The sequence below is a fragment of the Manis pentadactyla genome, chromosome 14 (genome assembly GCF_030020395.1).
Source record: "Manis pentadactyla isolate mManPen7 chromosome 14, mManPen7.hap1, whole genome shotgun sequence".
Classification (NCBI taxonomy): domain Eukaryota; kingdom Metazoa; phylum Chordata; class Mammalia; order Pholidota; family Manidae; genus Manis; species Manis pentadactyla.
The window spans coordinates 29,118,554-29,139,882 of NC_080032.1; the positions used below are offsets into that span (position 1 = coordinate 29,118,554).

At 45.4% G+C, this 21,329-nt stretch overlaps 1 protein-coding gene, 1 long non-coding RNA gene and 4 other non-coding genes across 6 annotated transcripts; 5 read left to right on the forward strand and 1 right to left on the reverse strand.

Moving 5' to 3' along the window:
- Window positions 1-828: 828 nt before the first annotated feature.
- Window positions 829-900, reverse strand: TRNAA-UGC (transfer RNA alanine (anticodon UGC)). The gene has a single exon. It is a non-coding gene; the product is annotated as a tRNA-Ala (tRNA).
- A 70-nt stretch (window positions 901-970) lies between these two features.
- Window positions 971-3,047, forward strand: LOC130680565 (uncharacterized). The gene is made up of 2 exons (XR_008993569.1): window positions 971-1,673; window positions 2,676-3,047. It is a non-coding gene; the product is annotated as an uncharacterized LOC130680565 (long non-coding RNA).
- Window positions 3,048-6,076: 3,029 nt separating this feature from the next.
- TRNAF-GAA (transfer RNA phenylalanine (anticodon GAA)) lies at window positions 6,077-6,149 on the forward strand. Its single transcript has one exon. It is a non-coding gene; the product is annotated as a tRNA-Phe (tRNA).
- Window positions 6,150-6,582: 433 nt separating this feature from the next.
- On the forward strand, window positions 6,583-6,654 carry TRNAD-GUC (transfer RNA aspartic acid (anticodon GUC)). Its single transcript has one exon. It is a non-coding gene; the product is annotated as a tRNA-Asp (tRNA).
- Window positions 6,655-9,007: 2,353 nt separating this feature from the next.
- TRNAA-UGC (transfer RNA alanine (anticodon UGC)) lies at window positions 9,008-9,079 on the forward strand. The gene has a single exon. It is a non-coding gene; the product is annotated as a tRNA-Ala (tRNA).
- Window positions 9,080-14,268: 5,189 nt separating this feature from the next.
- UBC (ubiquitin C) lies at window positions 14,269-16,687 on the forward strand. Its single transcript, XM_036921795.2, has 2 exons — window positions 14,269-14,402; window positions 15,242-16,687. Exon 2 carries the CDS (start codon window positions 15,245-15,247, stop codon window positions 16,616-16,618), a length of 1,374 nt encoding a protein of 457 aa, XP_036777690.2. The 5' UTR covers window positions 14,269-14,402; window positions 15,242-15,244; the 3' UTR covers window positions 16,619-16,687.
- Window positions 16,688-21,329: the final 4,642 nt, after the last annotated feature.

Here is a 21,329-nt window from a genome sequence, read left to right on the forward strand (position 1 = left end):
ATTCCCAGCAAGCCTTCACCAGCTCCTGCCTGGCCATGGCTTAGGCTACCTTGCTTCACTCCCAGTGTCCACCCTGCCAGCCTGTGGTGTGCTCTCCTTAAGTCAGCCAGGGGAAACATTTTAAAAACTAATTCTGATCATGTCATTCCCCTGCATTAGGCCTTCCAGTGTCTTCCAAGCTAAAGTTCAACTCCTTTTACCCTCATTCACTAAATACACACAGAACTTTGTGTCCTTTCAACACAAACTGCCACCCTTCTTCAACCTCAGGGCCTTTGCACATGATATTTCTTGTTTCTGCAGACAGGTCTCCCTGACAGATTATCTGCAGGAGCCCCTTCACCCTCTACCATAAGTGTCCACCTCATCACTACTTTTAGTGATAGAAAGTCTTCATAAAACTTATTCTTTGCTCATTGCTAGTCTCCTGAACTGGAATATTAGGCCAGGAGAGCAAGAAACCTTGCCTGTCTTATACAGGGATTCCAGGGCACTTAACTGCCTGGGTATACAGTAGTTATTCAAAGGGGTATATATTACATGACATTAGGTGCTTAGGAGTCACTCACTGAATGGTCAGTAAAAACCCCTCAGAAATGCAGTGTTTTTCTAACTGCTTGACACGAATAATTTAGGAGTATGTAAGAAGGCAGGCAGTCCCTGGACCCAAATCTCCAAGGCTTTGCACCCCTCAATCCCCTTAACTGGGATCTGTGGTTTTCAACTATCGCTGCCCTGTTGTCCAAGGGAGCACCGTTCTGACTGGTGTGTTGGTTCCCTCCCCTGTTCTGCCTTTTTTTGTGCTATTGAGATTTAGAAAGGGAAAAGTGGAGATGCCGGGGATTGAACCCGGGGCCTCATACATGCAAAGCATGCGCTCTACCACTGAGCTACATCCCCTGCCCCTGTCTTTGCAGCTTGCCATGGGGATGAGGATATGGTAAACTGCGCCTTTGTTCTGCCCGCCCCCCACATTCCCTCCTTTCCAGGTGTTCAGCACCCCTGTCAGCTCAAGGGTATCTCCCCCCGCCCAAAGAAGCCCACGGGCCAGGGGTCCCCAGCACTGCGCCTGCGGAGACCTCCGTCTGAAGTAGACGATCGCGGTGGCCGGAAACCGCGTGTGCATGTGAACTGACCCGGGGGATGTAATGATGTGTGTCCTCCTTAGCGTAGTGGTGAGTATCGCCGCCTGTCACGTGGGAGACCGGGATTCCCCGGCGGGGAGGTGATAGAGACCTTTTAGCTCCTCTGCGAAAAGGCCACCTCGGCACCGTCCCTTCTAGGACACTAGAGAGGTGCCCACGGTGTAATCCCACGGTGTGCGTCACAGGGTTTCTGCACCGTAGGAAGACGTTCAGGCACTTTCAAGGTTGCGCTGACTCACAAGGGGGTGTGGAGCGAGGATAGCCCGGTGTTCGGTAGCATAACCTAGAACTTCCCTTTTCCACTGTAGGTATATTCCTATTTCTGTTTCTTATGAGCTGTCACAATGTCAGCCAGCAGTTATGGAGCTCTTACCACGTGGAGGCAGAACTCCTAGGCGCCCCACAGGTAGGCGCTGCTGGAGGCCATTGCACACAGTGGACAGGTGAGCAGGCACACGGACTCCGCAACCCGCCTCGTCAAACCACAGCCAACTCCAGACGTCGGTTACCAATGGGGACAGGGACCGGGTAAGGTGGGAGCGACTCTGATCTTCCTATTCTGTGACTCTGGACTGTTTTGAGTTTTCTTTTTCTCCCTCCCTTCCTACTATCCTTCTTTTTCCTTCCTTCTTCCCTTCCTTCCTTATTTCGATGTTTATCAAAATGATACACTTAGTTTTTAGAGAACTGCTCGGCTTTAGAGAAAAGCAGACCCCCCTCGATCCTCAAGCTCAGGACATGCTGCGTTGGCATAGTGGTTATTTTGAGGTGAAGGCACTTGAAAACAGCAGATGCGAGGAGAACCTTTCTCTGAACTCCGCCTCTGCCTAAGGGCAGATCCTCCAAAAGGAGCTCAATGGTCACAGGCCCCCTACCTGGGAGTGTCACTGACCAGAAAAGATGGGCTCTTGTCCCCGGACCGGGGACTAGGAGGGGACAGCACACCCAGATGAGCTTTGTCACAAACTACCACACCTCCCACCGACTCGTCTAAGGCCATTTATCCTTCCTAAAAATCATTTGCTCTTCCTCAAGTGGCCTGCATTCTCCTCTCCTTCCCCTATTAAGACCATAATAAACTCTCAAATCTCACCGCTCTATGGGTATTTGCTTTTTTTTCCTGTGATACCCCTGTGCACATAATATTAAAATTAATAAATTTGTATGCCTTTTCTCTTGTTAATCCACTGGTCGTCCGTTTATTTTGTGGACCCCGCTATCAACCCAGGAGTATAGAGAGAAATTCTCCTCGCTAATGCTCCTATTACAATTTGTAAACCTTTTATTTGTTCTTTATTTCATTTGTTCTTTTTTCTTTTATGCCAACAGGAGTTATTTGGGCAGGGAGTTTATTGGCCTTTTCTTCTCTCTTCCTCTTTTTTATACTCCTCTATTTAATTGAAGTCCTGAAACTACAAAAATGTCTAACCAATAACTCGAGTCCAATAACTTATGTTAAGAAACCTCTTTTTTTCCCTTAACATTAAAAATAAATTTAGACTCTCATCTCGCTTGTGTATTCTCTTCCAGATGACTTTAAAGGGTATGTGTATTCTAAAAAGCAAAAGAGATTAAACTCGAAGAAAAGTCCAGCAGCATACTGAAAAGTCAGCATAAAAAGGAATCCAGAGGCCCTGCCAGATTTGCCAGAAAAGTTTTGTTCTGCATTAGAAGTCTTTATTATTTTGTTAACCATATCTATGTACTACTTCAGCATGTGTAGAAAATATTTTAAAAACTTTGGCAAAAGATTGATATCTTTATTATAGACATAATTTATTGAAACCGTAAGAAAAATCTTAAAATGCCAATAGATCACAGTGAATGAACTGTAAGGCAATGAATGAATTTACAGAAGAGGAAAATGTTAACAGATGTTAATAAAATATCTGTAATATTGTGTGTTTATTAGTTCACATCTTCATACTTTTCTATGGTTCTGGATATTGAGCAGATTTTGATTTAAAAAATCAAAGCATAAAAATAAAATGTGATGGTAATTATAGTGTGTAGAATAGTGGCCCCCACAAGATCTGTCCACCCAGAACCTTGTAATATGTGATCTTATTTGAAATAAGGATCTTTGCAGATAAAATTAAGGTAAACTCTTGAGACGAGATCACCCTGGATCACACTAAGTCCAATGACACACACCTTCACAAGAGTTAGAAAAGGAAAAGACACACAGAGATAAGGGGACAGGCCATGTAGAGATGGAGGCAGAGGTGGAGTGATGTGTCTACAAGCCAAGGATGCCAAGGATTTCTGGCCGCCACCAGGGGCTTGGAGAGGTTTCTCAATCAACCTCCACAAGGAACAAACTATGCTGACATCTTGATTTCAGAATTCTGCCCTCCAGAACTGTGAAAGAATAAGCTTCTGTTGTTTTAAGCCCCCCAGTTCATGGTAATTTGCTACAGTAGCCCTAGGAGCTAATACAATAATTAAGGACTTGTAACTCATGTATTCAACAAATATTTATGGAGAGTCTCCTATGTGCTCGGCATTAAGCTGATATATTCAGAAAAACGGGAAACATTGTATGAACTGCATGATTTGAAAAAAATATTGGGAGAAACAAAACAAAGTGAATAAGCAATTTTTAAAAGTCTTAGCAATGGTCATGAGACTAGGATAGTGTTTTTTTACCTTTGTAATTTTTAATCACATTAATTACATTTCAAAAACACACACTTTGCTCTGGGAATCGTGTAGATTCAGGACGATGGACATCAAAGCCTCCTCTCAGAGGCTGAAAGCTAGGTGTACCATATTGCTGTCCTGGCTGTTTGGAGCTGCATCTAGCCAGGCCTGACACCCATATTAGAAATGAACAAACCAGGGTTTATTCCCAAACGTCAATTTGCAAGGCCACTGCAGGAGGATCTTCAGAGCAGGAACTATTTTTAGAAGGAATCTCCCAGACCCTTGAAATCAGAAACCTTCCCCCTACCCAGGAAAATCCAGCCACAGTAAGTGTTAGGATGGGCAGGTGTATTCCAGGCTGGGTGTATTAGCCTGCTAGGGCTGTCATAACAAAATGCCACAGTATGAGTGATTTAAATGACAAATTTATTCTCTCACCATTCTGAAAGGTGTAAGATCAAAGTGGCAGCAGTTTGATTTCTTCTGAGACCTCTCTCCTTGGCTTGCAGATGGCAGTGTCCTCACATGGTTGTCTGTGTAATCTGCATCTTAATCTCATTTTAGAAGAATGCCAGTGATATTTGATTAGCACCCACCCCTATTTTACTTCAATTACCTCTTTAAAGACCCTACATCCAGATACATTCTGAGGTACTGGGGGTTATGTTTCAACATATAAATTTGGTGGTGGTAGAGGGGAACACAATATCATTGGGTTTGGAAACATTTAGGGAACTCTAGTTTGTCCCAGCAAGTTCAGGAAATTGGCTGGCTCTGCTTTTCCATTGGGAAGTCTAATAAACAACCATTTCAAAATGGAATGTATCTGTGACAGGTCTTGTTTCTCTTGCTCACACTGGAACTCCCACCCTTGGTCAAGAGCATCCATCCACCCAGTAGCCCAGGGCAACCCTTAGGTGTCATACTTGCCTTCCTTCTCTTTACTTCCCACATGAAATCCATAACGTGTCCTTCCATCCTCATTCCAAACTGTATCCCAGATCCATTCTTCATCAATTCCTCCACTGCCTCCCAGGTCTAAGACATCATCAGTCCCTGCTTGGATGATTGCAGCAGCCACTTACCCCCATCTCCTTGCTGCTTACTTTAGCCCCTCCTGTCCATTCTCAATACACGCTTTTGGGGAACATTTTTAAGGTGTACATCATACCATTCATTCCCCAATGGCTTTCCAACACAGAAGAAAATCCAAACCCTTCCCTGTGGCTATCAAGACTGGCAAGGTCTGGCCACTGCCCACCTCTTTGACCTTGCCACCACCCAGTCCCCCTCTCACCTTCTCTCCACCTCTTCCATGTTGACTTTCCTTCTGTTCCTCCCCCAAGCCCACCTGGTTTTGGCCTCAGAGCCTTTGCACCAGCTGCTTGCTCTGTCAGAGAGGTTCCTCCTCCAGGTCTTACTCGTGGCTGGCTCTTTCTTCTTTAGGTCTTCTCTACTCTCCCCTTCTCTTACTGCCCACATCCCAGTATGTCATGCCTTCAGTACCACTTACTTGCTTATTAGCATACCAAACTATCTTGTGGCCGTATTTGTGAATGGGCCAGAGGGTCATTAGCTGCTTAGCAAACACTGATTCCACGACTTCCCATCATGAGGAACCTCCCCGCTTGCTCATCCTCTCCCAGACATCCCATTCGCCACAGGGAAGGGAGGCAGAGAGAGCCCAGCCTGGATGCCATCCTGTTGATTTCTTCATGCCTTGAAGATGAAAGAGTGCCACAGGGGCGACGGCCACGCTGGAGGCCGGATCTGAGTCACTCACTGTCCGAAGGAAGGCACGTTCCGGGCGTGCACTTTGCCGTGGTCCACATCCCTGCCGGGCCTTTGGGTGCCCTGGGAGCTGCACCCAGGGGGCGATCTTGTTCCTTTGCGCAGAGAAGGGACTTGAGAAAGCAGTTTTGAGCTAGGTGGGATTCATTCGTTCGTTCATTAATTCAACAAATATTTATTAAACGCCTGTTAGTTGCCAGGTCCCAAGGGTACATCCTTGACCGAGGCAGATGACTTCCCTGCTCCTCGTAGGTCCGCCATTCTAGCTGGGGAGGCAGAGAATGAACAAGGAAAACGATAACTAAGCTAACAGCACTTGGGGGTTGGGGTTGTATTGAGAGGCGGGTTTAGAGAGGGCTTCTCAGAGGCGGTGGGCTGGAAGGATGCCACAGGGCAGATGCACAGGGAGCCTGGCAGGCGCACGAATGTCTGCCCAGCACCCAAGGCCTTTGGAACGACGAGGAGGAGTGCGGTAGGAGTCGGTAACTGCGGCTGCCGAAATAGCTCAGTTGGGAGAGCGTTAGACTGAAGATCTAAAGGTCCCTGGTTCGATCCCGGGTTTCGGCAACTTCTTTTTCCACTAGAAGATAATGGGGGTAAGCTGAGGCTCTCCAAATAATAAAAAAGGGTTTCACTTTGTTTAAAATAGCTCCAGGCAATTTCCACAGGAAGCTACAGCAGCTGCTAACTACTACCCCACAACTCTCCATCTGGCCGGGTATTTCCTGACTCCATTTTTGTTATCTTGTAAACACTTGTTAAATCTCTTACATGTTCGTTGATGTCTGTTTCTTAATTTCTGCTCTCTAAACCCTCCCGGCTGAATCAAGGATCAAGCAGGAAATGGCTTCTTGACGATGGAATGAATTCAAGGGGGACTTTTCATCCTTTAGTTTTTGTAGGAAAAAGTAAAGTACTTAACATTTGGGTTACTACTTGGGGTAGCAATATGTACCTTAAAGGTACAATATGTACCTCAGAAAACTGAGGTTGTGGCCAGTCCTCGTTAGTATAGTGGTGAGTATCCCCGCCTGTCACGCGGGAGACCGGGGTTCGATTCCCCGACGGGGAGGCTGTGCACTTTTTACCTTCCTCCTCTATTTTCTAAATGACTCCAAGTCTTCAGCTTTCTGAGAAATTCCCATTCTCTAGAAGAACAAACCTGACAGACAAGCGGAATTTGGCCCTGCGGTTTTGTTTCCACTTTCTGGTGTCATTACCCCTCTCTGCTCCCTAGTGTTACATGGTTACAAGAAAAGATAAAATTCCCATAGGGAAAGGTAATGTTCCATTTCCTGTGTGCCCGGTGCTCCTGATGTTTGGTTTATATAGTGGTTTTCCAGAATAAGACTTAACTTCTAAGGCCAGGAAATGCTCATTCTGGGGCAAACATTCCATCTTCTGTCTTGCTCCAGGCTCAGAGGCAGGCCCTCCGAAAATGTTGATAAATCAGATTTTAGACAGGCGCGAGGGTGACTCTAAACTGAAACGTTTTCTTAAATCAGTTGCAGACCGACTCAACTTCCTGAATGATCCTTCCCAAACTCCTACTCTTTCATTCATAAGTTTGCCTGTTCATTTATTTATTTATTTTTTCACATTCATTCCACGACTACTGAGTACTTACTATGTGCCAAGCACTGTCCTAGGCTCTGGAGATATAAAAGGAAACAAGGCAGATAAGGTCATGCCTTACTGAGCTTACAACCAAGTGAAGGATACAGACAATAAGCAGACAGTATAAAAACAGGCTCCAAATACTATGAAAAAATCCAAAACAAATTAGAGATGTATGACAGGGAAAGTATGAAATTCATAAACCTCTTAGGTGGCCGAGAAGGCCTGAGGCCCTGGACAATGAGGGAGAGCCAATAAGAAGATTTGGGAAACAGCATTCCAGGCAGAGGGACTAGCAAGTGCAAAGGCCCTGAAGTGGGTAGGAGCCTGGCATGCCTGAGGAACAGCAAAGAGGCAGGTGTGGCTGGAGTGACCTAAGGGAGGAGGACTTTAGAGAGGCAAACGCAGACCAGCTCACAGACGGCCTTTAAGGCCAGAGTAACAGTTTTATGCAGAGAGGAAGTATACCCGGGGTTGTTTGGAGCAGAGCAATCTGGCAAGAGAGTAATCATGAGCACCTGCTGAACTGAATACAATGCTAGCTTGCTCCCAAACAAGGCCACCTGTGGCTCCAATCCTTCTGTTGTGTGACCCCTGTCTCTTTGTGGCTGCCCCCTTGCGCCAGAGGAATAAGCTCAGAGGGTGCTTACACTCCATTCTTCAGCTCACCCTATTGTACTCCTGCGCATCCCATTTCACTAAAATAGCATTAGTGACGCATCAGTTCAGGCCTGGGGTGAATGTGAGAAGTGGCTAGAGGCCTCACCACTCACATAGTATCAACAGCATGTGGGGCAGTGAGAACTCACATCTCAGAGCACAGACCTGTAGCAGGCACTGTCCTATACTTCTGTGTGTAGCTTGTTCAGTGGTCACACCCACCCTGTACTGGGGGTACTACTCAAATCTCCATTTTATAGATGAGGCCCAGAGACATCAGGAAATGAAATGAGCTGCCAGGTTCAGAGACCTGTGCACCAGCTCACCAGGCCTCTTGCTGCAAAGGGTTTCAGACATCAGCAGGCTGTAAGGCAGTGATTGGGAACCAAGGTGGCAGGGCTTTTTCCGGTGTGTTCTCCCATCAGAGGAAGTGACTGTTTCTTTTCAGAAAATCTCAAGTGCTGGTGGAAAGAGGTGAAGCCTCAGTTTACTGCCCTCTTCTTGGTTTAACATGTTCCTTGCCCACTGAGTGGCCTCTTGAAGATATGAAGGGCACTATACATTGTGAGTTTTCTCACCTGGGGTGCTACATAAGCACTCTGGAAGAGAGAGGTGCAAACTGATAGTTAAGGAATGGTCCATCTTTTCAGTGGTTTTTGCAAAGAGATTCCTTCCTCAGAGTGTAAGCCTTGATTCTGGGCAGGATCTGTGTGGTTCTTTTTGGTGTTTTTTTGGTGTTTTTTGTTTATTTGCTTATTTTTATATTCAAAAGACTTCTTTTAGGAGAAAATAAAGGTCTGCAAACCTTATAGTCACTAAAGGTTGGAATAGTTTTAAAGGACAGGAAACCAGAGATTTCAGGGTGGAGGTGCAATCAGGGCGACTCCCTTATTGGAAAGAAACTTCCATTTTCCTTCCCTTCTTGTCTGTAAAGAGCAACCTTCGAGAATAGCTCTATTTCCCTTTGTTCCTTGGTTCCAGAATCAGAATTTCAGCTGCAAGATTATGAAGAATAGGCCTATTTATTTTGGTTTGCTTTTTCAAGACCCTAACACCATTTAGTCTTGCAAAATTCTTATTTCGGGTGGGGGTGGGGGTGCAGAAATAGAGTACAGCAGAGAATTTTTGGAAAACAAGGGAAAAAGGAGGGGGATGTAGCTCAGTGGTAGAGCGCATGCTTTGCATGTATGAGGCCCCGGGTTCGATCCCCGGCATCTCCACACTGTTTTTTCTGATTTTCCTTTCTGCCCATCTTCATCATAAAGCACCAAGAATGTCATAACAAGTATTACTCCTCCAGCCATTACCTGGAGGTAGGGTTTTCATAATAAGCAGGATCTTCCCCTTCTGAAATCCCTAACACAGTTTAATTTGTTACAAGAGGCTAAGGGGAGAAACTGGCAGAAAAATGTGAAGGCAAACTCTGGTGTAATGACTAAAACCACACAAAAGGGATGATGAGCATTTGGGGAGTATTCTGCATGTTTCCTGGCATCGTGTTACAGTAACAGGCTGGAGAACTGCTTATTCATTCCTGGCCATCAGAGGGCAAGTGTGAAAGTCATTCAAAGGTCTGAGCTCAGCTGGCCCTTGCTCTTTATCTGTTCTCTCAGTAAATCCACCTGTCATTTTCAGGGAGCTGACCCAAAAGGAAATTAGCATTCTCAGAAGGTGGTATGTTGCTTCCTGCTTTATCAACAAGTCAGGAATGAATTAATGAATGGCTTTTGTGCACATACTGTTTGTATTTAAATATTCATACACTATAGCTGTATTTTATCATTAAAAGTAGAAGCATTTTATTGAAAGCAGGGATTCTGTTGCAATCTGTGGTTCTTTGTTTGCAGTAATAATGAATTATTCACGCATCAAATCCTGTTTCTCATTTGATTTTACATCATATTTTACATCATAAAAACATTTTATCTTAAATCTGGAGGGACCTGACTCTTTGCAAAGACTTCATTTTTTAGATGACACTGAACTCAGGAAATGACTCACCAGCTGAGTGGCGGTGTTTTGGTGACAGCTGCTGGTTCTAATGAGCTTCTGTGGAGGTTATTTCTCCCTAAACGTCAACAAGAGGGAACCAAATGCTGAGATTATTTCTAAAGTTATGAGGCCTAACACAAAATAATTATATGCTTGTTTTACTTTGTATCTTGTAATTAAATAGTTATAATAGCACATTAACAAGGAAAAAAAAAAAGACCATAAAGCTTGTGTTGGGAAATGGAGCTTCCTAGAAAAGTTGTGAATCTTTGAAAAACAAATGTCTTTTTCAGCCATTATATTTTATTTTACACTTTAAAAACAAAGCCTATTATGTGAGGGGCTAGATGAGTCAAACTCATGGACACACAGTAGAAAGGCGGTTGCCAGGGGCTGGTGGGAAGAAAGAATGGGGCATTGTTCAATGGGAACAGGGTTTTCCAGTTTTGCAAGATGTAAAGTTCTGGAGATGGATGGTGGTGATGGCTGCAAAGCAATGTGAAGACTGAAGGGAATCAGAATATGCCACCCCAAAATATGCCACTTTGATATTAATTCGAGCTGAAGACACTTAAAGAACAGAACAGCAGATGCAGGGAGAGAGGCTTTTTCTGAGCTCCTAATCTGCCCAAAGAAAGATCCTCCAAAAGGAGCTCTGTGGTCAGAGGTCCCCTCAGAGCTTGACCAGCAAAGGAAAACTGAATGGTTCTTGTCACAGGACAGGGGACTACGAATCTGGCACCAGACTGTCACAAACTAGCCTACCTCCCATCTATTCTTCTGTTCTCTATTATCACCATCATTAAATCTTGTATTCTATACTTCCCTAAAAATCATTTCCTCTGGCCTAAGAGGTCTACATTTCCCTCCTCTTTACCTATTAAGATGGTATTTAAGCCTCAATTCTAAAGCCTTGAGTTACTCATTTTCCCCAGGGGGATCTCTCGTGTACACATGAAATATAAATGTTAACAAACGTCTGCGTTTTTCTTTTTCTCTTTTAATCTGTCTTTCACACAGGGGTCTCAACTAAGAACTCAGAAGGGTAAAGAGAAAATTGTTTTTCCTCCCCTCCAGTATACTTCACACAACTAAACCGTACACTTCAAAATGGTTAAGATGGTAAATTTTATGCCATGTGTTTTTTGCCACTGTTTAACAACAACAAATTAAAACAAAACAAAGCCCCAGTAGGTTAACTTCTTAATATTCCTTAAGTAGGGAAATTTGGGGACTGAAACTTAAGTCTTATGTTCTGACTTGTGGGGGATGAACTTATTTTTAACTGGAGCAGTTTGTGTTCTGCCACACAATGCAAATAAATGCATGGTATGTACACCGGAAAAGGAATAAAGTCCCTTGGGTTCTTTTTTCTTTTTTTCCGTAAGCGGCAGCTACACATGACTACCTAATATGGTTATATAACCGATGACAAAGCAAGGCAAACCTTTCCCCAGTTTCCCCCTTTCTCCTGGGGTAAAATGTTTGCTGATCATTGTGCTCTTGGACATTTTCATGATGCTGAGTTAACTCCCATACAAGGCTGCAACCTTCAGGGTAACTGAATCCTCTGGAAGAAGGAAGAAAGGTGAGTACAGCCACGGTTCCAGTCCAAACCCCTTCCCTACCCCCAATAACCCCACGCCCAAGCCCTTTGTGAGCTCAGCCCATCACGTGCTCACGGCAGCCTGCCAATCCCGGCTTGTTGCTGGGCCTCTGTCACTTTTCTATTGGTGCCAGCTCTGAAGCAATCTCTTCTGGGCGCCTGCAAAGGACGGATCTGTCGGTGGAAGGAACTTAAAATGGATCCGATGACTCATCCTGTTTCTCGCACATTCTAGCACATTGCATTCTAGGTCAGGGGATTTTAGGAGCGTGAGTTGATACCCAATCCCTGAGTCCAAGTGGGACAAGCCCTTCTCGGTAGAAAAGCAACTTATGAGAAGAACAAAAATCCTCTGCAGGGCAGGACTTCTTAACCCCAAACTGCTGTTTGGGGCCAGGTAACTGTGTTGTAGGACATTTGTCCATTGTAGGACGTTTAGCAGCCCTGGCCTCTACCACTGAATGCTAGTAGTACGCATTCCTGCCCCCGCCCCACTCCCTCCACACCACAGTGAAACAACCGAAAGTGTCTCCAAATGTTGCCAAAGTCCACTACAGGACCTGATTACTTCTTGTTGAGAACCACTGCTCCAGGGAAACAGGAGCCACTTCCCTTTGGAAAGGTCACTCTTACCTCCCCTCCTTTTCACCTACCCGCCCTTTGGACACTTCTATGTGCGTCAACAAAACCCACTGTTGGGCTTAAGTTACAGAATGCAGTGGTGTTTCAAGGGCTTTTTTTTTTTTTCTTTTTGCTATCAACATCAGTGTTCTCAGCACACAAGAATGTTGTTTCCTCTTTGGTGATAACCCTGAGGCTGTTCCTCCGTCTGAGCCTCCTTTCTACCTCTTCTCTTCTTTCTCTTCTCCCAGCCCTGCCTCTGAAATCAGGCCTGTTTTTCTCTATACCTTTTGGAGTGGAAAAAAGCTGTCACAAAGTTTGTGACTCAGCCTTAAACAACCTGAATCACAAGGTTTGCAGCAAAGCTACAGCCAAAAGCAAACAGCACTGGTTTGAAGCCATCCCTGGTCACCTTGGAAAGAACCTCAGCTTTTCTTCCTCTGAAAAATTCTTCCTGAAATGTAGAGGGAAATAATCTTAAAAACAGCCTCAATGTTTTGTTCCCTTAAAAACCACTTCCCAGAAATTTAGAAAGACATAGTCTTCACAGAAATCTGTACTGGAAGTCACTGGGGTCTCCTACTAACCTGAGAAACGACTTTTTATTTTTATTGTTCATTTTAATTTCACAGTGTAAGTTGTCTTTGAAAAGTGTTAAGAATTAACAGAGGTTAGTCTTTTGAACATGGCACAGACCTTTTTCATACATACATACATAGGTTAGTTACCAAAGAAACATAGCAGTTTGTTTGGATTCACATTTTAAGTCTGTTTAAAACAGGAATGCAGTTCATAACTTAAAACAGGAATGAATTACAGTCTTCTAATGACATAACATTTTTTGGTAAGTTGCCTCTTTCTTTTTTTGGAAGGCTTTAAGGGTGGAAATTAAAATATTCTCTCTCTCCCTCCTCCGCGTCCTTGGAAATAAGGAGTATTTCTAGAAAAGTCCAGAAGGGACAATGGCTAGTGAATTGAAGACATGCAGACTTTTCCTTGTTAACTTTCAAAAACCTGTTTCAGGTTTTCACCCTGTTCATATATTTTATAACACTTTGAAGAAACGAGACACAGAGATCACAGAACAGTGTTGTAAAAATGAAAAAAAAGATCTGGCTGGCGAACTTTCTCTCTTCTTTGATCCAATTGGAATTTGCCTGTAGAATTAAAATTTCGTATTTAGGATACTGAAATCCCCTTCCCCGCCCCCCACCAGAAATATACTGGACTGGGATTCAATTAGTGATTTTTAAAACCCCAGCCTTAAGTAGGTTCACTTCAACTAAACATCAGCATAAATAAAATTGGGATGCCTTCCTGTTTATCACGTACAACCTTGTCAAAGCCAAGGCTGTGCAGACTGAACAGGAAGGCACCATCTAGAAAGTTGTTAGTTCCCGGGTCCAGCTCAAATAGTTTCACAAACCATGTGGAATCTCCGCTTTTCTTTTCAAAATTCCGTGTAGACAAGCCACACACAGACCCGCGATTGTCACCGGGCGCGGCCCGTCTGCTTTGAGGCCACCCCGCGGGCCCAGCACCCGAGCTGAGATTTGCCGAGTCATTGGACTTGTCCCGGCGCCCGCCACCGGGGGGGATGGGCCCGCCGCCAGAGCTGGGGGCTCGCGCCGGGGCCCCGCGACGGACCCTGGACTGAAGGGGAGATTGCCCAAACAAAACCACAGTCTTCATCCACAGCACGGCCCGGAATAAAGACCCCCGGTTTCACAGGAGGAGTGGGGGACAGGGCGGGTCGCTCGAAGGAGCGAGACCCCGACCCCGCTAGACGCTCGTCCCGAGCCCCGTCCGCCTAGGGCTGGTCTCGAGAACGGCGGAGACCGTTGGGGCTCGGGGGCGGGGAGTCGGGGGAAACAGGGTAGACAACCTGCTCCGGGGGCCCTGACGACTCCGGGCCAGGTTTTCGCACCTCCCACCCCCGCCTCCACGGTCCACCGCCGGCAACGCCCTCTGACGCCTCTTTCAACGAACGCGCTGATCCCTCCGCCGGGGCAGGGGTGGGGTTAGGGGGTCGTTGTGGGAGGCTCCTGCGAGTGGTTCACTCCCCGCCGGATTGAGCCCCAGAGTCACCGTCTTAACTGGAGAACGTTTTTGTGGGGGAGTTAGGTGATTCTGGTGGACTGGTTTTCTCTCAATTGGGCACGAGGGGCTGAGAAAAGTAGTCCGTTCTCGGCGTTTCTGCGGAGGGATCCACGAAGCTCTACCACAGGACACTATATAAGGAAGTGCCGGGGGTGGGGTTAGCAGTTCTGTCGACGCCGCGAGTTCAGTGTTCAGTCGTTGAACGTTGCTGCCGCCGCCGCTCGGTGAGGAGGGTCGCTTTGCTGGCTCGGGGTCCCGCAGCCGTCGAGCTGCGCGGGAGAAGGGAGGCAGGAGGCGGTAGGCAGGGTTCCCTGCTGGGGGTGAAGGGGCAGCCGAGGCTCTGCGTTTCCCGGGGCCCGCGAGCCGGGCGGCCCTGAGGGGAAGGGACGCACCAAGATGGCGGCCGCTTCCGATCGCTAGTGGGTGATGCCGGGCTGGGAAGCAGGCTGCGAGGTCGGAGAGGGGCGATGGGACTTGGGGTAGAAAGGAATCCCCTCAGCGTTGGAGGGCACAGCTTCTGTTGGACTCGGAGGGACAGTGCTGGGCGATCTGCTGTAAGTGTTTCACGGCCTGACTGGCGTGAGGACTCGGTTTCTCGTTGCAGTGAGGGGGCGGTAGACTGCAGGCACCTCTTACAGGCCCTGCACCCCCGGAAGGGGAGGACCTGCGCAACGCAGCGCTTCCATCACGTCGCCCCTCTCTGTTGGCTCATAACTGGCGAGGGCACCGCCCGGCAGTGTGTCTGTAGTTAGTTAGGTCCTTAACAGTCGCGGGAGACGGTCTGGGCCTGGGGTGGACGGTGCTGAACGGTCAGGAGACGGACATCCGGGGGGAGGAGCGAGACCTGAGAACTTACTGGGCGTTGGTTGTCGTAAGTGTGCTTTTCTCTTGTAAGGGCCTGAAACGTGTAATTTGTCAAGCCTGTCCCTTTTTGTTTCTTAAGCTTTTTAAAGAGGTTTTTAGTCATTTGACTTGTATGAAACGACGTTTTTCTTTTAGAAACTGATTACTACGTGAATTTCCTGCTAAATTATTGGGTTCTGTATGTTTGTTGTTTTAAAAGACAATGCAGATCTTCGTAAAAACGTTGACCGGTAAGACCATCACCCTGGAGGTGGAGCCCAGTGACACCATCGAGAACGTCAAGGGGAAGATCCAAGAAAAAGAGGGCATCCCCCCAGACCAGCAGAGGTTGATCTTTGCCGGGAAACAGCTGGAAGACGGCCGCACTCTGTCTGACTACAACATCCAGAAAGAGTCCACCCTGCACCTGGTCCTGCGTCTCAGAGGCGGCATGCAGATCTTCGTGAAGACCTTGACCGGTAAGACCATCACTCTGGAGGTGGAGCCCAGTGACACCATCGAGAATGTCAAGGCCAAGATCCAAGACAAGGAGGGCATCCCCCCAGACCAGCAGAGGTTGATCTTTGCCGGGAAGCAGCTGGAAGACGGCCGCACTCTGTCTGACTACAACATCCAGAAGGAGTCCACCCTGCACCTGGTCCTGCGTCTCAGAGGCGGCATGCAGATCTTCGTGAAGACCTTGACCGGTAAGACCATCACCCTGGAGGTGGAGCCCAGTGACACCATCGAGAATGTCAAGGCCAAGATCCAAGACAAGGAGGGCATCCCCCCAGACCAGCAGAGGTTGATCTTTGCCGGGAAACAGCTGGAAGACGGCCGCACTCTGTCTGACTACAACATCCAGAAAGAGTCCACCCTGCACCTGGTCCTGCGTCTCAGAGGCGGCATGCAGATCTTCGTGAAGACCTTGACCGGTAAGACCATCACCCTGGAGGTGGAGCCCAGTGACACCATCGAGAATGTCAAGGCCAAGATCCAAGACAAGGAGGGCATCCCCCCAGACCAGCAGAGGCTGATCTTTGCTGGGAAGCAGCTGGAAGACGGCCGCACTCTGTCTGACTACAACATCCAGAAGGAGTCCACCCTGCACCTGGTCCTGCGTCTCAGAGGCGGCATGCAGATCTTCGTGAAGACCTTGACCGGTAAGACCATCACCCTGGAGGTGGAGCCCAGTGACACCATCGAGAATGTCAAGGCCAAGATCCAAGACAAGGAGGGCATCCCCCCAGACCAGCAGAGGTTGATCTTTGCCGGGAAACAGCTGGAAGACGGCCGCACTCTGTCTGACTACAACATCCAGAAAGAGTCCACCCTGCACCTGGTCCTGCGTCTCAGAGGCGGCATGCAGATCTTCGTGAAGACCTTGACCGGTAAGACCATCACCCTGGAGGTGGAGCCCAGTGACACCATCGAGAATGTCAAGGCCAAGATCCAAGATAAGGAGGGCATCCCCCCAGACCAGCAGAGGCTGATCTTTGCCGGGAAGCAGCTGGAAGATGGACGCACTCTGTCTGACTACAACATCCAGAAAGAGTCCACCTTGCACTTGGTCCTCCGCTTGAGGGGAGGTGTCTAAATTCCCCCTTAGAAGCTTTCCACAGTTTCATTGCACTTTTCTTTGAAATAAAATTGTTGCATTCCCAAATAGTGTGGTTATTTTTTATGTGTCTAGGTTCTTTTTAGTTTAGGTGAGTTGTGAGGGATCATGGTTTTTATACCAAATGGTTCTGTGGCAACTGGGAGAGAAATATCAGCAAAGGTGGCTTAATGGTGGGAATAAAAATCAAGTTGGTAGTTAGAAATTACATATGTACACCTATATGTCAGACTTGTATATCATAGGATTTAAAAATAATAAGTTTGGGTGTGTCCTGGTGTGAGAATGGGAAAGTTTATGGAACCAGGAGGAAAGATACTAAGAGGGCAGGTGTGTTTGGAAGGAATCCTATGGAAGAACCTTGTAATATGTAGCTCTGTTTAAATTCATACTAGTATGCTTGAAAAGTTCGGATTTTTTGAAGGGTGTGGCAGGTAATAAAAATGTAAAACTATACCTGTCAGGCATTATGCAGGAAATTTAGGAATTAGTTATGAAAGCGGTTGAAACGGTAATAATTACTGCTGAATTAAATTGTCAAGGTGATTACTTGATTTCAAGTGACTTAGGAAGGGTTTGTATGTAATGGTGTGTGAATTAGTCCTTTGTCATCCTTCGCAAATTTATAGAAGCATTTACCCAATCGTATGATACTGGTAAGGAATGAATAGAACCAAAGTTTCTGGGAAGCTTGTTTAATATAGCACCCCAGAAATCAGGCCCATAAATGGACTTGAAAGATTTTCTGTGAGGAGCACCACTCCCAGATTTAGAGTGTCGGTATAGCCTGAAGTGGGAGAAACTTGTTGCTTCCAAGGAACTGTGGAAGCCAACAGACTTAGTCTTTGCTTTAGGGGTCACAGCTAGAAAATGCCATTTGAAATCTAAGATTTCAACGTTTTTTTTTCACTTGATGTGTGTGTATAATGTGTAGTTCACTGAATTGCATTGTCATCGGGTAAGTCAACAGAGGTCAAGCAACGTAAAAGAACACCACTTGGAACCACCGCCAGTCACTAGGAGTTCTTGTGTAAGAAACTTTGGTGCTCATTAAATAAAAGTGGTCATAACATAGAGGGAAAAACTTAAGTGGCAACCTGAAAATGACCACCGCTGGAAAGGTGTTGCAGGGTTCCCAAATCTGTTAATGATGAGTGCGAGTACAAGAGGTTAAGTGGCTGGTAACACAGAAAATGAAGTTGGGTCATCCTGCTGTTAGAACCTGATGTCCCCAAAGACGAATGGAGACTTGTTTGTTACACAAAGCTAGAAAGTTCTTGGCATTAGAGCATCAGTCTGATCTAACGTGTGTGGATAGTGCTGGGATGCAGATACCTGATGGAGAACCCAATGAAGAACATTGTACTCCTTGAACTGAAGTGTTTAATTAAAGAAATTGCTAACTAAAGGTAGGAACACTAGGAAATTTTAGAAAAAGGGGTAAAGGTCAAGCACATCAAAGTCAATTAGAAAGTTCCATATAAACTTAACTCCCAGGAAAAAAATGTTAGGATTATATTTGCATCTTCCTCTAATAACACCGTGTTACGTACATTGTAAAGTCAACAATCGTCTATTACCTATTTTTACTAACCAATTATTTATCTAAATAGCTACTGTTAATGTTTGGTATTTTGGACTTTCCCCTTAAACACCATATTACATGCATCACAGTAAGTAGGCATTTACATACTCAAAAGGGGACCTTTGCAACAGTGTTTCTCTGCTTTTTTTTTTTAAACTGAGTAGTACAGCATGCCAGTATAGATCTGCATTCTTAATACTAGTAATATTCCATTGTATGGATTCCCTATGATTTATGCAACCTGTCCAACATTTGTTTACAGGTTTTTGCTGTTGAAATGCTACTGCAAAGTATAACCTTAAATCCATGTATACTAATTTTTAATAATCTTTGGGATAATTTAATCAGCTTTGGGACTTTCTATATTTCATGGTTATTGTCCCATTTCTGTTTTTAATATTTTGAGTAGATACTAGTTGTGTTTCAGGTACAAAGTTTAAGATGGTATGTAATGAGAAGTCTTCCATCTACCCAGTTTTCCACTGCTGCTAGAATGTACTTCCACAGTTTGTGCATATACAAGCAACTCCTAATTATTAATTCCCCCTCACATAGAAGGTGGTAGCATACTGCTTTGCTGCCTGTCCTGCACCTTGCATCTTTAGTTTATCTCTCGTAGTTTGACAGAGTTCTACCATCCTTTTATTTTGTATAAATGAAAAATAACTCATATCTCAATGAGAACCACCAGGGCAACACAATCGCTAGTGAACATTTACAGGGTCCTCCAGCAAGTTCAAGAGTGTCAGGAACTGGTGATAGAATGATTGAGAAATATTTCTGCCATCAAGTGGTCTAAACAGATGTTAGCCTTGCTCAGTTTCACTGAATGGTGTAAGTCTTAAAAGCCTCCTGGAAGTTTGGTTTCACACATGGAAGAATACATATGAAGATTAACTTGGCTCTGGTGTGGTGGTGTTAGACTTGAATAAACGAACAAATGTGTAGCTTGTGTTTATAGTGTTCCTTTATGTGTTTTTTTCTTTCTGAAAGCACAACTATCCTGCCAAGTTACAAATACAAACCTCAGAGATACACTTTTTAGAGATTGGTGAATGAACTTTAATAAAAGATGTCAGCCATTTCCTGTGCAGTGTGTATTCCTGCCAGAGGAGGGAGCTCCTGGCACACTTGTTTAGTCATTAAGCCTGCAGCACCTTCAGCAAGCAGTCCTTGCCCAGGCCCTTTATGCTTTTTTCTACTCCCAGGGAGGCTTGTTCACCCTTGTGTAAAAGTTAATTTACTGTCCCCCCAAATGCCTTTTACTTTATCTTTTTTCTTCCATTACCTCAGCCACCTCTGTTTGCACCCCAGCTGTAGTGACTCCATAATATCTGTTATTCAATGTAGCCCCTCTATCATCAGATCCACCTGTCAAAATGCTCTTCCCTGCTTCCCTTTTATGCTGGCTGCAGCAAGCAGCAGCATTGAAAAAACCCAGCAACTCTGAAGTGCAGGGGAGTTTGGGAACCAGTTTTAAAGTGTTGCTATTATATGGGTGAAACAGTCTTTAATCCAACTAGTACCAAAGAGTTGTTCAAACTACAGAATCTATGTTTTTAGTTGTTGTACTGAGGAAGAGTGAGTTCAAATATATTTTTGTAAAAAAGTGACTCTCAGTATTTGGGATCTTATTTTTAGCAAATTGGGTGTCCATTTAATTAGAAGGGTATGAAGCCCCTGCTGCATGGGGATTCTTCCAGTGATAGAAAGCTCCACCAACTGGCCTAAACCATAGGGAGATACATTATCTTCATGACCAGACACTAGGAGCTGGGCTCTGCCTCCCCTGTGAGGGTCCTTTTTTCTCAGGTTGTCAGCAGGATGGCTGAGCAGTTCAGATGTCATACAGACCTGACAACATCCAGAAGAAAAGGTGGCATCTCTTTGCTGTGATTCTTATAGGAACGAGAAAATCTTTCCCCAAGTCCTGCAGCTGACTTGTCTTCATTGGCCGGTATTGGGTTACATGCTCATTCATTTTATTGTTGTTCAAACTGTAGAATTGATATGTTTTTAGTTGTTTCTAATTGTTTCTCCTATCGTGGTTAGAACACAAGTTTTGATAGAAAACAATGATCAAGACACATTTACCTCTTCCTCAGTGATGGTTCTACTAAGCAGGACATATTTAATGAACTGTTAAATGGATCTTAAAATACGTTGAAAGCCCACGCTTATGCAGTGAAGAGGGAAACCGTCAGGATGGATCATGGCAGGGGAGTGGCCAGTACACCTGAATCAGGAGGGAGCATGGAGGTGTGCCCCAGGGTCTCTGCAGGTAGCTATGCAAGGGCCGGCTTTTCTTTTAAAAAAATATTTTTATTAAGGTATGATTGATATACACTCTTACGAAGGTTTCACATGAAAAACCAATGTGGTTACTACATTTACCCATATTATCAAGTCCCCACCCATACCCCAATGCAGTCACTGTCCATCAGTACAGCAAGATGCCACAGATCCACTATGTGCCTTCTCTGTGCTACACTGTTCTCCCCGTGATCCCCCACACCATGTGTACTAAACATAATACCCCTCAGTCCCCTTCTCCCTCCCTCCCACCCCCGCTCCCACACCCCTCCCCTTTGGTAACCACTAGTTCATTCTTGGAGTCTCTGAGTCTGCTGCCATTTTGTTCCTTCAGTTTTGCTTCATTGTTATACTCCACAAATGAGGGAAATCATTTGGCATTTGTCTTTCTCCACCTGGCTTATTTCACTGAGCATAATGTCCTCCAGCTCCATCCATGTTGTTGCAAATGGTAGGATTTGTATCTTATGGCTGAATAGTATTCCATTGTGTATATGTACCACATCTTCTTTATCCATTCATCTACTGATGGACACTTAGGTTGCTTCCATATCTTGGCTATCGTAAAAAGTGCTGCAATAAACATAGAGGTGCATATGTCTGTTTGAATCTGAGAACTTGTATTCTTTGGGTAAATTCCAAGTAGTGGGGTTCCCAGGTCAAATGGTATTTCTATTTTTAGTTTTTTGAGGAGCCTCCATATTGCTTTCCACAATGGTTGAACTAGCTTACATTCCCACCGGCAGTGTCGGAGGGTTCCTCTTTCTCCACATTTTCGCCAGCATTTGTTGT